Source organism: Phasianus colchicus, chromosome 14 (assembly GCF_987193195.1).
Source record: "Phasianus colchicus chromosome 14, bPhaCol1.hap1.1, whole genome shotgun sequence".
NCBI classification, from domain to species: domain Eukaryota; kingdom Metazoa; phylum Chordata; class Aves; order Galliformes; family Phasianidae; genus Phasianus; species Phasianus colchicus.
Window position 1 is genome coordinate 11,935,821 of NC_143449.1, and position 16,397 is coordinate 11,952,217.

Genomic DNA, 16,397 nt, shown 5'->3' on the forward strand with positions numbered 1-16,397 from the left:
TTAGTAACTCCTTCTCTTACCAAATTCATGTAGTTTCTGTCATTATCTGTGTCCTTCAAAGCATGCACTACATTTCTTTGTAGATGACTGTGTGCAATGCAGACTACTAGGCCTTTTTTTCACCCTCCATATTGTGCACTTATCTGTAAATCTGAAAAGCATAATAAGAACTGCGCACCAGATTTTCTGCATGACCTGAACTGGGTGATTGAAGCAGGTGAGATCTTCTTTAGCTTCTTCTCTGGCAAGTCAGTGCATTCTACAATGTTTTGGGATGGTTGGACCTTTGCTTTCTTTCCAGTTTGGTGTGTCTGTGTTTAAGGAAACCGCAGGCTCTGTGCTTGCTTCTGATAAGTGTCAGGAGCCCTGGAAGATGGAGGTTCTTGTCTCTCTTGCCCTTTTTTAATGCTGAGTACAATCTGCTCTGGGACAAGATCGACTAGAATGCAAACAAGATAAGGAAAAATTACCTTTTTGTCCTTTAGTTTTATCTGTTGGAGAGAAGGTCATATGGGTAGTGGGTAATAGTGTTAAACGTAAAGCTTTTTGTAAAGTGTAGAAATGATGTATTGGCATTTTGACAAATGAGCAGACTCCTGAAGGCTCTGTTAATGCTCTTATGACACGAATCAGAGTATTAGATCAGAAATTTAAAAATATTAGTAACTTTTCTAATTTAAAATAAATAGAATGTTTCCCCTTATACACAAGATGCAAAATAAATGAAATTCCTGTTTTCTGTTTCTGTTTAAGAAGTAATTATACTTCTTTCAATTTAAGGGACCTGCTACTTCATAGTATATGCAATGCAAATTAAGAGGTGAAGCAGTTACGTATTTGGTGTATGGAAGACTATAGCATACACTTCAGATTATTATATTACACTTTTATTATATATCATACTCTCAGCAATACTGCTTTTTCTGTCTGTAAGGAAGAGTGATGGAGAACATAAGAACACAGGAATGATCTGTAGATACATGTGTTCTGCAATTTATTCTTCTGGTGCTGGCACTGAATACAGGAGCAGACTTAAAAGTAGAGTTTCCAGGAAAAGAATGTTATTGTTGTCCACATTTGTAAGGAGACCTGATCTGATGATTTGGACTGTATGACAGAATTTAAATTTGGTTTCCTGTTCCCTGGCAGATTTCCTGTATTTCTTTAAGGAAGTCACTTTTCTCCATGTGGGAATAATTGTTCTTTCCTACAGTACATTCAGCTTAACCCAGAAATCCAGTTGGGCTCTGATACTGCAGTGTCGGGTCCATGGAAGTGTGGATAGATGCATGGGACTTTGATGCTTCCAGGAACAAGTAAATAAATGAGCCAAGAATGTAGAGCATCTATGCCTGTGATTGGAAGTATTGGAAGAAAACAGATGGGGTGAGGGAAGCTTTTAGGTCAAGAGTACAATTTTGACTCTTCATTCAAAAATCTCTGGTAAACTGTCTTATATGCAGTTCTCATGGCCATTGTCTTGATATAGGAAGTTATATGTACAAAATATATGTACAAAATCAGTTTATAAGCAGAAGATTCATGCCATGGAACTTTCATGTCTGTTGTTTGTGGTGGTTTTTTGTTTTTTGTTTTTTTGAGAAAGAAGTGTATTTAGTTCTGAGAAAGCATATAGAGAGAAATAAAATTTATTTCCTAAAATCAAACACACACAAAAAAACTTTTTCAAATTACAGGTTTGAGTTGATAAATACTTCAGTAAGTAGTACCTCTGTTTGACCATGGTTGTAGTGAACAACTTCTACACTAAGTATTAGTTAAATGTTATTTAAAAGTGCAGCTGTACTGGTTATTAAATAATGAGAATGCTGAAAGAGCCTTAACTGCAGTAGTGCTTTTAATTACCACACTGTGCCATGTTATATTATATCACGTGCCATTATTCACCGTATCTTTCTTTGTCAGTTATGACTCATCATTTTGCAAATTACAAATCTTTTATAGGAAGGTAATTCATACATGGACATAGTGCTAAAATGATAGAGTGATTACCTTTCTTCTCAATCATTGATCTTTCAAACTTCTGCATTTAGCAGTATTAATCATGTTTATTATCTGAGTGTTGTCATAAAAATGTAGAAATTTTCTGTTACTTTCATTTTCAATTTAAGTGCCTTTTGCTTTCTACGACAGTCTCCTTTAATCACAGTAATCTGTTACTTATTCTAATCAAAGTTCTTGTTCATAAAATCAAAATAAAATCAATACTGTAATTACATATTTTCATAACAATCAATCTCATTGAAGACATGGGATATACCTAAGAAAGGAGCGTATCTGCAATAGCTTTTTACTCTAGAACTGTTCAGCCTGACTTTTAAGGTTGTTTGCTTTGTGGACCAGGTGTGTGTTTCGGAATTCACTCTCATGGTCTACTTAACTGCTCTTTAGAAGGAGCTTGTTGTTATTCACGTGTATAACTGTAATACTAAAGAAAACTACCGTCTGTAAAATTGCTGCAAAATGCAGCATCTTCAGAAGACCAAACAGATATTCCTGGCCAAATAGATGAGTGCTCAGTTTGCTGTATTTTTGTTGTTCTTGTTCTGATCATAATTGCTGTGTGTTATAAGTATCTGAACTCGACATTTTGGATACTGATAGTTTCCAAGCCCTACCTAATGCCTGACTTGGCTAACCTAGCAAAGTCAAGGGCTTCACTTTGAACATCCCCAGGATCAAGCCCAGCAGAGGAGGAAAAGCTCCTAAAGCTCACAGATAACATGGCAGGGGATAAATCGCTGTTACCCATTCAGGTCATTGAGCTAAAAGTTAGGAGGGCCGTAACCACTGAAGGAGTGAATAGTGGAGGCGCTCTCTGTTAGTATTAACAACACTGATAGACACCTGTTTGTCCCTGGCAGGCCTGATTCCCTCTGATAGGAGATCGTGATTCAGTGTCTGATGCTTACTTTGATAATTTTTTCCTTAAACATTTAGCTTTTTCTCTTTCAGATGCTGCTGGTATGAAAGTAGGAGATGCTGAAGTTTCTTAATCATATTTTTTGCCTAATTTGTATTTCTTAATCTTGAATTTTTTCAAGTGCTGTGTTTGTGCTAAGCACACAGGTGTGGTAAAGAGTATTAGTTTGTCACTAACAAAGCAGACTGCTTTTTTTTAAGAGAGCATATACCATTTGCGGTCCCTTTATACCCTGTTTTGCAGGTGGGAGTGAATCTTCCTGGGATAAAGACAAGCTTCAGTCTCCCATTACAACAGGATCACAGCACAGCATTGGTCATCCCACCCTGTCAGGACAGTCGAGCCTTGGAAGTGCACACCCACTCAGTCCTCTTCAGCAGAACCACCTGCTTACCAACAGTATGTACTGGACCCTCATGGGGAGAAAAGAATAAGTTATATGGAGTCCCTCCTTGGAGGCAGGCTTTATCCAAATGAAATACAGCCACTATCTTTAAATGGCCACCTGTTGTTGGGTAGGGGTTGTTAGTTCCAGTCAGCATTGCCGTGGCCTAAAAGCAAGTACAGTTGCTTAAAATATTAGTGAGTTCTCTTCCAACTGAAAATGTTGGTCACCAAGTAAATATAAGAGAGCAAAGAATGGGTGGAAAATGACTAGTGAAAAGTGTGTAGAAGCAAATTCCTCGTCTTTGTCTTTCCTTGTATCTACCAGGTTTATGCGAAATCATCACTTAAATCCAGCTATTCAAAGAAACTGGAATAGAATGACACAGTTGAGGTTTGGTTTTGGAATTTACAGTTCACTTTAATCCTCTCTCTTTCCCTTCCTTTAGGAAGGGAGCAGGTGAGAAGCCAGAGGACACCTCTTCTGTTAGACTCAAAGGGGAGGGACTGTGAAATTATTCCAAGTAGTTTCAAAAACAACAGAAAATAATATTTAAAAAGACAGTGAAGAGTAAAATCAATTGTAAAAAATCATGATGGATGAAGAATTAAAATTTCACTATCTGTGAACCCTTATTATCTGTTTCATTTCTTCATCCTGTTTTGAAAGTTGACTTTTGGTGTTTGTTTTAGTGGGTGAGTGACATTTCTGACTCCTTATGAAATTTTTGGAGCAGATACTTTCTTGCTACCCAGGTAGCACCACAAACTTGAAGAAATCAAGACTAAATAAATCTAAACAGCTCATAAAATAAATGGTTGCTTTGTTCATGGTAGGATTGGAGCCTCAGCATTTCAGGCATTTGGTTAAGTGTCAGTAGTTAGGAATCACCAAGTTGTGGGACTAACATACACTGTGGTTTATGCTTTCGTTTGTATTCTTGCATAATTAAGTATCCATACATGTTTTGCATGAGGGACAATGTTCTTTACTGTTAAGAAAACTTTCAGGTTATTTTCCAATAGATGTTGTAGTAGGCAAATGTCTATAGGTTGTTAAAGAGTTTACTGAACGTCAGACATTATGTCCAATGATTTGCAAGCTATATTTTCTTCATAGTCCTCTGAAATGTTTGACGGATTGTGTCTTAAAACTGGTGATATGCTGTTAAATTCTGTTTGTAGTTTGCATTTAGTTTGCATGTCAATTGGACTTTTAAGTAGACATACAACTCAATGTGACCAGATGGTGTCTGGGAGTTTTGAAGCTCTATGGAGTATGAGGAGAGATTATTGGGCTGTTAAAGGAGATATGCAAGGGAACCAAGGCTTATGGATGTAAGCAGTGAAGGGGATTGACAGTATGGTTAAAGTGAAGGGAGATGTATGTGCTCATGGCTTATTACGTGTCATCATTAATATTGGCATGGATCATCTTATACATAAAATATAGTGAATCTTAAGACGTTGTAATTGGTCATGATTTGCTCTCATCCCATAGTCACATTCACAGTCTTATATGGTAGTACAGTGGTCCTGTAGTCCATTCTACAGCTTTCTTTAGTCAGGGAGTAGTCCTAATACAGAAGTCTAGTCTCAGATTGCCTCGTATGTAAATTAAGACTTCTTAAAATCATTAATGAATATTCTTCACTTGTATTGGGAAAACACGCAGATATCTGCATATTTTTGTTTTTTCCTTTTGTTGATGTCAATAAAAATAACTTGTGTGCTAGTGTATATTAATTTTGCTAATATTGCATTGCTTTTACATCTGTGTGCTTCTTGGCCCAGTGCAAACTGTACAGCCTTTTCTAGAATGCAGAATTATTCCCTGCATAACCTCAAACTTATTAACACACAGTAGAATTGAGTCCAGCCAGCCAATATTCCAGTAAAATATAGACTTTAAAAATTAAGGGATATAAAATGGGGGACTGACACTCATAACTTGCACATGCTCTCTTTTAGGAATAGACCTGCCGTTTATGATGATGCCCCACCCTCTGCTACCTGTCAGCCTACCTCCCGCTTCGGTTGCAATGGCAATGAATCAGATGAACCACCTCAATACAATAGCTAACATGGCTGCAGCAGCCCAAATGCACAGTCCTCTTTCCAGGGCAGGGGCCTCTGTTATAAAGGTAAGAGTCATCTATGAAACTAGATTTTTGTGGCTAACAAAAACGTTTACAGTGACCTTTTAAGAAAGTCTAAAGGCAGTGAGCTTATACTGCATATAGTACATCACAGCTTGTCTTCCTGGTTGTGCTTCTGTTTGAGGAAAGTACAAGCAAGAAGTTAAGTAAGATGTTCTGCTTTTATCTACAAATATGTAATGTAATTACAGATCCTAATACAATTGCTAGAATAGAGCTAATCTGCATTAGAACTATAAAAACTTCTCCTTATCAGGGTGTCTGCACAGTTGTTGACTGTGGGAAACATATCTCTGACATTCAACTACGTTTTAGTTACTGCAAGTCATTAAATTGTTAGAAATTGTTGGAAATTAATTGAGATTCTGTTTGTTTCAGTTAGTAACCTTTAACTGTTCAGGAGACCTCTTGAGGTAACTGTAACTTAACTACAACTGTAAAATATTGGTAGCAGCAAGTAGACTGCATAAGCTTTGTCTGTAATTTAAATGTTTGTCAATTTAAAAGTATGTCAAAATGAAGATGAGAATTTTGTTTGTAAGCAATGCTGGTACTTCATAACATATACTACAGGTTTTGCAAATAGTTAGATTTTAGGGGGACTCTAGCAAGTCTAGCTGATGTCAGTTACTCATTTAAGCAATTTTTCCCAACATCTGCACCAGGGGATATGCAATATGTCCACAGCAACAGCAGGTCTCACCAGCACTCTAGTGGGAATTATTTCCTTTACACGATGTAGAGGAAAATACACCAGTAGCCAGTGTGATAGGGGTAGTGCATGCATTCATTGTGGTGTAACTCTCACCTGTCAAGTGATGCTGCATCTTTCTCTCATTTGTTCCAAGTGCTGAGACTGTTTGTGAATTTTTTTACAGACAGTGTGAGACTGCCTTTGTCCTTTCCTTCCATTACCAACAATCATCTAGCTCTGAATGACTATCAATTAAGATGAAGTCCTTGTATGAAATGAAACTTGTAAAAAGGTTCCTGCTGTTGTTATCTATCAATAATAATACTTTTATTATATGACAACAGTATTTAAGTTCGTATTAGAAGTACAAAAAATAACTAGTTTTAGATAGACTGCAATTATGGCCCCATGACTGACGTTACTTAAAATGGGAAAAATGAATATATTGAGTGTGTATCTATTTCTACCCTCTGATGACTAAAATACCACTTAGTCTGTTTTCTATAGGTGTGAGAATCAGCTGCTCTCTCTATAAAAGTTTTGAATGAAGTCATTATGCTTTTTATATCACGTTTGCCATTTAGAAATAAGCTGTTCTACCAAAATATGCGTGATCAGCAAAGTTAACATTTAGTGCTCCAGAAAGAAATGTCATAACTATGAAACTTGATTTCCTCCTGACAGGAACACTGTAAATTAGGCAGGCACAACGGTCAGGCTCACAAAACCTTCTTAGCCATCTATAATGTGATCTGATGTGATTATGGCAGCACCCGCTAGCAGTGCTGTAAGTATGGTTCTGACAGTATCCTCTTATAAATCCAGGCTTTCAGGGATTTACTGCTCATCTGAAAGTGCTTGCTCCATTCGAAACTTGGCTGAAGTAGTTCCGAAGAATCTGCATGAATGAGGGCGTAGTATGAAGGGGGGAAAAAAAAGCAGCAATGACTTTACCACCCTTTTTCTTCTCCCTCTTGTGTCTGAACTCCTGTTCGATCATTTTCTCTAGAGCTATTCTTGAGATAGATGAACTCTGCAATCCAAGAGTTTCTGCACTAGCTGTAAAATGCTTTGCCAGCCTGGTGTTGAGGACCAGTCTGAGCTGGAACTTAGCAGAAAGAAGCTTGATTCATGGAGTAGCTGGAAAAAAAAAAAAGTAAAGAATAAATGTGGTAGTTTACTGTCATCCTATAATTTTTCTCCTCCACCTCAGAGGAATCTACTCAATGACTGTATTTTTACATCCTCAGAAGTGAAGTTTGGATTAGCCCTTTATACAAAATAGAGAATTTTTCACTGAAGTTTATAGAACAGCTCAACATCAGAGAGCTATAACTACATAATTTGAAGAATTTTATTTTACAGTAGACCTATAAAGAATGTAGTATCTGTATTGTATTTAAATTATATGAACTCAGTTATACAGTAAATGAATATGACTATTAATATGCATTCACAGCACAGAGTTTATATTAAAGGAAATGTTACAATGTATTCTGAGAACACAAATTGAATAAAAATCTGAAAACAGACCTATGTCTTAACAGCATTTAAAATGGGTCCAAAGGAATTGTGACTGACAGCACATACATAGATAGCAAATACACAGAGCTGTTACAACAAAAATGAGAATAGACCTTCCATTTATTGGCATCACTTTGGAACCTTGTAATAGGATCACACAACTGTCTGCCCGTGGTGGAATGAGACCTCAGTCTGGGAATGTCGTCAAGGCATGTATGACACCAAGAGTGTTATGGTAGTGTCATCAAGCCAGTAGTCTTTATTTATACTGTTTAAGTCAGAAGTGACTTATTTAACCAAGAAACATAAAAACTTACTAATTTCAAACAGAAAGTTGGGGTCTGGAAGAGGGAGATGCTAGATAGACCTGCATTTATCAAGAGCCAAATGGAGTCCAGACTTAGGTAGATTTGGGGTGTCTAAAAGAGTGATTGACAGGAGACTGGCAAGGGGAAAGAAATCCTGGAGAAGGGCCTGTTCGTCCTCAGGGGACTGAAGTGGAAATGTAGAATGGGTTTGGCTTGTCTTGAAATAATAAGTCACTGCTTGGAGACATGCTGGCCTGTTCTTGCTCTGTCTGGGATTTGAGGCATACACTAGAAAAGGAGAAATAGAAATTTCATTCTTAGAGTGGTATATCATATGTTGTTGTGAACTTGTAAAGAAGGTTGGAAAGAGTCAAATCTGTGGAGCAGATCCTGGGTGGGCTATGATAGGGATCCCAATGAGCTCTTTCTGTGGGCAAGCAAGAGTAGGAGGAAGCTAGTTGCATGCAGCAGAGCTGGGATGACAGACGTGAGCTGACGTGGAAGCAAGGACCTGGCATGGGTCATATCCAATGAGGTGTCCTCTTCCTGGAGATCTGCTGGCCTGCTCCTCATTTCCAGAAGTGTGGCTGAAGGTATTAATACAGTCTGGAAAAAAGAAAGTGCAAAACTCTACTGTTTTCTTGGAGTTGGGAAAGTACAAGAGGGCTAGCAAGAGCCAAGTTTCTGGAGCTGCGTTTGTGTGGGTCTTTATATGTTCACTGTAAGACCATTTCCCACAGTATCCTCTGAAATAAGACAGTAGGACAGCTTGTGTTCAGGGTGGGCTTCGAGTTGTGGGAACAGAATTCAAATTAGGGGCCTTAAGCTTCTCCCTTTTTTGTTAGGTAACAGAATATGACTGAGATTGAAATAATGAGGCAAAATTTTACCACGGAGGAGATTTGAGAAGCTCTTTTACCCTTTTACTCTGCTTTTTCCTTGTTTCTTTCTGCCCCGCATCTTTTGTGCTTTATTTGTTCCTCTTGCTCTCGTCTCTCTCATCCTTCTCCATCTTGTCCTTCTCTCTCACTTCCTTCAGGCTCTACCTAAAAGATGCGCTTCTCCCAAGTAGGAGTATTTCTGCAAATTAGTTTCCTGCTGTTCATTTTTCTTTTGTCTTCTTTCCCTTATGCTTGCTGCATTTGTCTTATTTTCTTTGCCATTAGGGAGGTCCCAGTTAGGAATCAGTGGCACGTCTGCAGAATGTGTTTGGGAAACCCAAGGAAAAAATGTTAAAATGGACATTTTTGGTGAAAGGCAATATTCTGCATTTCATTACACAATTTACATCTGGATTTTTTTTGGTCTGCTGATAAGCAGAACAAAGCATTATTTTTAACCTGCGATCTCTACATGCTGTAGCAATTTTTGAATGTGTTTTTCTTTGTGTTCTCTTCTTCTGATTTTGTGGGATGCTTAAAGCATTTGTAAAGGATGTATATGACATCATTTTAAATTCCCTAAAGGCAATACAGATGGGTTGTGTAATTATTGCTGAGAGGTGCTATTTTCTATGTGCTGTACAACTCGCATTCATAATATTTACCTGACAGCCAGAAAAATGTGGCCATCTCAGAGTACTCGGAAACAATTCTTTTCAGTGTAAAAACATTTCCAGTTACAGAATTTATAACATTGTTAATTTCATATCTCTGCATTCAATTCATTCTGAATTGTTTATAGAATATTTCAAGGCTTATAAAACAAATGTTTTATAAAATTTATTGTACTTCTCTTTATTAGATTTACTCTGTCCCATTTCATATCAAGTGTTCATTGTTGGCAGTTCATTGTTGAAATGGTTTCTAGCATACATTAGCGGAGTGATGTGTGAGACAGGGTAGTTTGCTTACTTCCTGTAAGACTAATTTTTATAACTGTGTATGTAGAAAAGAATTAAGTTTGCAGGATTGTATCTTTTTATTCACTGACAGAGAAGCTATTATGCTGGGAGATGTTTGAGTTCCTACAAATTATGTCAAATAGCCTTTACTTCTTTCCTCCTATGAAGGGAAGCATGTCCCTGTCCCTCTGATGCCAAGAATGCCTTGCTTGTTAACACAAAGACAACTAGTTGCTAATTTAGAGAATAAGCAGTGAACACTATTTTTAAGCTGGCAAGTGGAGGAAAATGTAGGGATCAAATACATCTCTTTTTTGCAAAGCTAGCAAAGGAATTTTGTCATGCCAAGCACATACTAGCTTTTAGTTCTGGCTCAGTTCTTTTTAGTATTGGCCTAAGCATTTGCATTTGTAGTTAATAACTAATATAGCTATAACGTAGATGAGATACAGCATTACCATCATTAGTCTCCAGAGTGCCTTTCTTTCATTCAGTAGCAGCACCGGATGAGGCATTTCATAGGAGGGATTGAAGCAGGAAGTTTCCACAACAGGAGTATGTCCAATTTTAGTCAGTATCTGTAGTTTCAGATTCAAAGTGAAATGTAAAGGTAAAATCTTAATATACCAGTGAAGATTGTCATAGCTTTCCCAGTGATTGCTAATTTAAGAAATGTTGAAGAAGGAAGCTCTTGCTTGGCTGTTTACCAATACCATCTGATTAGCTGTGGTTCTCTGTTTGGCTGAGCAGCTGGCAATTAATGAATTATAGGAAGTAGTTACAAGGTAATGGAATTAGCAAGTGAACATCTGGTATTAAAAATCAGTAAACAGAAGAGTTTTTATTATTTCTTAAATTTGGTGAAAACAAATGCCAGTTGACTATGACTGAAGCAACTATATATACACAGTGGGAAAAAAATAATGCATTTCAAATGGCGAAGTATATATTTTAAATGAATGATTTTCCAATACAGTGCAAAAGATGAATAGGATCCAGCTGGCTTTCAGACATACATATCTTATCTTAGTTTTTAGACCAGCTGTTTCCTTTGTTCATCTCCAGTTCTTACAGTAGTGTGAGATGATATAACTAGCTCACAAGACCAACAAGTTGTCCTTACTGTTTACATATGCCCATTCTGAACCTAAGATAGCTCAAAATATAAACCTAACCACTGTTCACTTGCCCAAAAATGGTAGCTCTACCAACATCTTTTTTGTGGTCTATCACATTTAATCTGTCCAGCATCATCTCAGATTTAATATAGTTCTTGCTTACTATGTCAAGATTATACCTTTTCTTTAAAAAGCCTAATTGCTAAATGTGTATTGTTTTTTATTGCAGTGCATTAATTAAGGATAGTAAATCAGAAATGAGCCTGATTCTTGATTTTTTTTTTTTTTTTTTAGTAAGGTATAGCTAGCTTGTGGTCCATTTTGGTAATATGAATGATGATTTCACAAGCTCTGTAAGGTTGAGGTGTGACACTGCACATTCCAATGAGGATCTAAGGAGCAAATTAATGTTGGAAAATTTATTATGCCGGAGCCTATGAACCTGGTGATCAACTCTGAATTTTTCTTGCAATAGTTGAAAACTCAAATCTAAACCTAAATTCAATAGAGTCCCCATATTTCCTTCCTCTCAGTTTCATCAGTGAGGTCTGAATTCCTGTTCTCCTGCTACTGCAGAGCCCTGAACAGAAAAGGCATCTCAATTAAATATGAAATATCAAGATAAATGTCTGAATAAAACATCCCCATCTCAGACTAACTTCTAAATCCTGCTTGTCAGCAGTGAAATGCCATTAAATCCTCTAGGAACTCATTAATAGATTTACATTTGGAAGAGTAATTACATCTACATTAAGACTAAAAATAAAGAAAAATAAAAGAAAATCCAGCATCATTTCTCTAAACTGTTGACACAAAATGAAGATCAATACTAAAAAAAAAATCAGAGGTATGGAATTAAGGTCAAGATGATTATGCTAAAAATAAGCAAGCTGCTCGTATATATTTCTAATAAAACTAGTAAGGATAAAACTCTTATGTGGTGTTTCACATTATTTGTGTGGAATGCCATCTCGCAGGGGTTAGAAAAAAGAGTACTGAGGTGAAATCAGGGAAGTATCTGGAAATTGCAAGAGTTGATGACTTCAGTGCTGTTAACCTATATCACAACTAAAATTAACAATGTCAGGCTTTGTAGCTACAGTTTCTGAGCCAAAGCAAGAAACTATTTTTTTAGTAAGACAGAAATATATTACCCTTCAAAAGGATTAAATACTGAAAAAGTCTTTTTTGAGAATTTATGATACAGCTCTGTAAAGGAAAGAGAAAAGATAAAGTGGGTACTATAGTTAGATAAATAGGTGAGATCTTGAGAAATGTTTTCATTTTTCATTAAATTCTCACAATCTGTAGATTATACATTTATAATTCATTACATTATAACATGGAGTATGAATCCTGAAGATTTATAAAATATGAAGAAATTCAGTGGAGAAAATTCGGCTATTCAGAAATGTTTCTCTCTCAGTTTTATGTACACCAACTGCAGAACCAGGCTGCGCTGCAGTGTGCCAGTGGGAACTGAGCTATTTCAAGAAGAAAAAAAGTAAAATCTATGGAAAGTAACAAGGTTGTAAAATACACAAATGACAAATAAAATGAAGTCATCAATGTGTAAAAAATAAAGTTTTAGATTTGCAATTTTCCTATTTAAATGCCCTCATTGATTTGTTACAAATACTGTTAACCCTGTGTTTGGAAAATGGTGAGGACATTATCACTTGTGTTCTCATTTGTAATAAAATAGATTAACTTGCTGTGAAATTTTAACTAGGCTGAGACACAACAGTAGCTACCTAATGAACCAGAGCACATTGCTGTTAAGTAGCTAAATAGATGCATACTGATTACAGGACTGAAAAATGGATGTGTTTACTTGGAGGAAAAAAAAAGAATATATCTGTTCATAGTGTTATTCATTATAGTAGATGAAATTCAGCATTATACTTCCACACAAACATTTAGAAATAGACAGTTTCTCAATCCATAGGGAATCTGACATGATGACACTATATCCTCATTTCTAGTACATAAAATATAGAGAAAATTTCAGCTCCTTTGTTACATGTAGGGGAAAGTGCATCTTCCCAATACGTGTAAATTTTTGTAACCAGTTAGATATTAGATGGCATAATCAACTTACTCTCTTAGAAAGTGATTCACTGTGTGATTAAGAATGACATTATTATTTGACACGTTTATTTCTGCCTGAACATTTCTAAATAAGACCCCAAGTTTGAAGGCAAATTACTTTAAGCAGAAATTATTTTATAGCAAGAGACAATGGAATGTACAATTATCAGAAGAAGCTAGAATACTTTGCTTTTCTGAGTCATCAGCTTTTGAATTACTCAAGTAACTCTCATTTAAGGTGACTTATATGGCTGTTTGTGTGATAACTGTGTTAATTCGTCGTCATATTTGTTCGTAGGTGGTTTGGGTTGTTTTTTTTTGCTGAACAGTTGGCTCATCTTCTCCTTGGCTATTCATTTTCATAGTTGCAATAGATAAGAAAATTTACTTAAACTCTGCACTCTTCTGTAAGATTAATCATTTCAAAATTATATCTTAATTGTAAATTGAGTACTGGTCATAAAAAGAAAGTAATGCCAAAGAGGATTGTTAAAGCTGAAATCCAGGGAAATAGAATTACAGTCAGAGTTGTAGCCTGTTAGCTGTAACCAGTTATTTACTCAAGGCTATTATTTACATAAATGTAAAAGACATAAGTATTTATAAGGTCAGGATTGCACAGAATCACTGAATGTCTTGGGTTGGAAGGGACCTCAAAGCTTACCTTCTTCCAACCCCCATGTCATGGGCAGGGTTGCCACCCACTAGGCTGGGTTGCCCAAAGCCCCGTCCAGCCTGGGCTTGAAGACCTCCAGGGATGGGCGTTCACAGCTTGTCTCCATTCAGAACTTTATGAAGGCAGAGCAGAGGAGCAGAATCACCTCCCTTGCCCTGCTGGTCACACTTGACTTGATGCAGCCCAGGATACAGTTTTTTTTCCAGGCTGCCCAAGCACGTATTGCTGGCTCGTGTTGAGTTTTTCGTCCACCAGTGCCCCCAAGTCCTTCTCTGCAGTTCTAAATACACTTATTGCCTGGCCTGTATTCATGATCGGGTTTGCTCCAACCCAGACTCTTGGTCTTGTTGGACTTACTGAGGTTTGCTCATTCCTTCGCTGTCAGTGTCACCAGCAGGGACATAGATAGTCCCAGAACCAACCCCTGAGGAGCACCACTCATCAGTGTCTCCACCTCAGCACTAAGCCATTGATTCACAACTCTTTCAGTGTGAACATCCAGCCAAGTCCTTACTGACAGAGTGGTCAGTCTGTTAAATCAACATCTCTCCAAATTGGAGCCAAAATTTTGTGCAGGGCAGTCACATGCTTTGTACAGGCCGAGGCAGATGATGTCAGTTATTTGTATATTATTCATCATATACCTAGAAGAATTCTTCTTGATGTAACCCTTTAAATGTCATTTACTGATCAGTAAATCATATCTGTCTTCTATTTTGCTGATCTCAACAACCTCTAAGTTTAGTCTTTTGAAGACCAAGGATAAAACATTGACAACTTTGAGATGAGTGGCTTTTCCTTTTTTTTTCCCAGAATTTGAGTATTTGTTAGATTAAAAGCATTCAGTTTTTAAAATTTTAAAATTTTAAGATCTTGTAACTCAACATGTAGTAGGTTAATTTGTAAAAGCTTAATAAATATTTTAATTAACATCCAAAAGTACTGCAATTAATGGTCTCCCTCCAAGATTTATTTGTTATTGTATGTTCATTAAATAACAGATAATTAGTGAGAACAGTTCCATTGAGGATTAACAGCTATGTAATAGATACACATCTGTTACATGATTTTGAAGCTCAGTTGTTATTTAATGTACAATAACTATCCTATTAAAAACACATTCATTTCTACATTTTTGGGTGGTGTGATTGGAATAGACAAATAACAAATACCACCCCTTGCTATTAGAAGTATCCACTCTCACATACTCTTCACATTGTTCTCAGATGTGTCTGTAAATATGAAGATGAGTGTGCTTTAGAGAGATAGTTTTAATGGATAATAGTATTCTTAAAATGTCGATCCTGCTGCCAGTGTTATTAATGAATTGCCTCAATAGGTTATGAACAGAAGCTATTATGCCAGCTATTGGTAATGGAGAAACTATGAGAATCTAGTGTTCTCTTCCTAAAGCTATAGTATTGATTCAGCATAGTATCTAGCAAAAACTGCATTAAAAGTTTAGATTCTATTGAACATATTTTCAGAAGCACATGGAAAATTGCCACTGAGTAGCCAGATTGCATGCTCTTACTGAAAAATCCGAAATAGATTAGAAAGGCAGAAGAACTGCCAAGTTCTTTTGAGAAAACTTCACCAGATTACAGTGTAAATGTAATTGTGGTTTTTAAAGGGATGGGGGCAAGAGGATCTCCCTTAAAAAATTAAATAAAAAAAAAATCACTGATTTTCATCATATTTCAGTTCTGTGTTTCTACTGGGAACAGCTGATTGCCAAGGATAAGGGCAGCTGCAAAGGTGCAGTTTCTGGGCTTCTCCTTGTTAGTGCCCCTCCACTGAAACTGTGCCTTTAAGGTCTTTCTTACTTGTAACAAAGGATTTAAAATGTAAAATTTAAAGTTAGAGTATCTAGAGTATCTCAGGCCCCTTTGGGAAGAGTTTCATTTTTCATTGATCTTCACAATGATGAAAAGGGGACTGGCATTTTGAATAAACTGAGAATAATGCATGTGGACTCATTGGGTTGGAATGAGTCTCAAGTGGTCATATAATCAACCGTTTTCCTCAAGACAGGATGAATAATTGAACCAGTTAGCAAAAATTTGTACTAGTGGAAGTTCCACAAGTTCTCCAGAGCCTGCAAGTTCAGACAGACAGGTCTATGGAACTTCATTTTTCTAAATTTTACAATTTCTTCTCAATTTTTTTTGCCTTAGAGCACCAGGTATAATTAAATTACGCTTTAATCTCAGAGTTTTGTGCAAAAATGTGCACATAAAAATTTGCAAGCAGTCTTGTTTTTGTTGGTCTGTGGTACTTCTCATCTCAAAGTGAACTTGCCTTTACCGATGTCGTGGCTTTTAAAATTGGACTTTGTGCCCTTCAGAAGAAACTCGTGGTATATTTAAGGACAAGAAGTGATTTTTCTTGCAAATTTACAAATTCAACTGTGTTTAGTGCCAGTTTGTCAAAATTCATTTATGTGACATGTGACTCATACATGCCAATTTCAATATCTGTAGAGTAAAATTAATTTGTACAAACCATGCGAAAAAATATTCTCTATATTTCTATGTGTGAAAATGTTAGATTTATGAAAGAAAAAAGGGTGGTAAGTGCTGTGTCATGACCCTGAGGATGAAAAACTGTGTCTAGATGCATCACATGTAGAAGATTATATTCTTTTTGAGTATTG

The 16,397-nt window shown here is 36.5% G+C and overlaps 1 protein-coding gene across 5 annotated transcripts in view; it reads left to right on the forward strand.

Annotated features, from left to right (window-relative positions):
• DACH2 (dachshund family transcription factor 2) overlaps window positions 1-16,397 on the forward strand; it is a 266,697-nt gene that overhangs the window by 197,257 nt on the left and 53,043 nt on the right. For all 5 annotated transcript variants that reach the window (XM_090150273.1, XM_090150274.1, XM_031594302.2 and 2 more), the window contains exons 4-5: window positions 3,188-3,343; window positions 5,300-5,472. In XM_090150273.1, coding sequence (XP_090006399.1) covers window positions 3,188-3,343; window positions 5,300-5,472 — 329 coding nt within the window. The remainder of the gene's footprint in view (window positions 1-3,187; window positions 3,344-5,299; window positions 5,473-16,397) is intronic.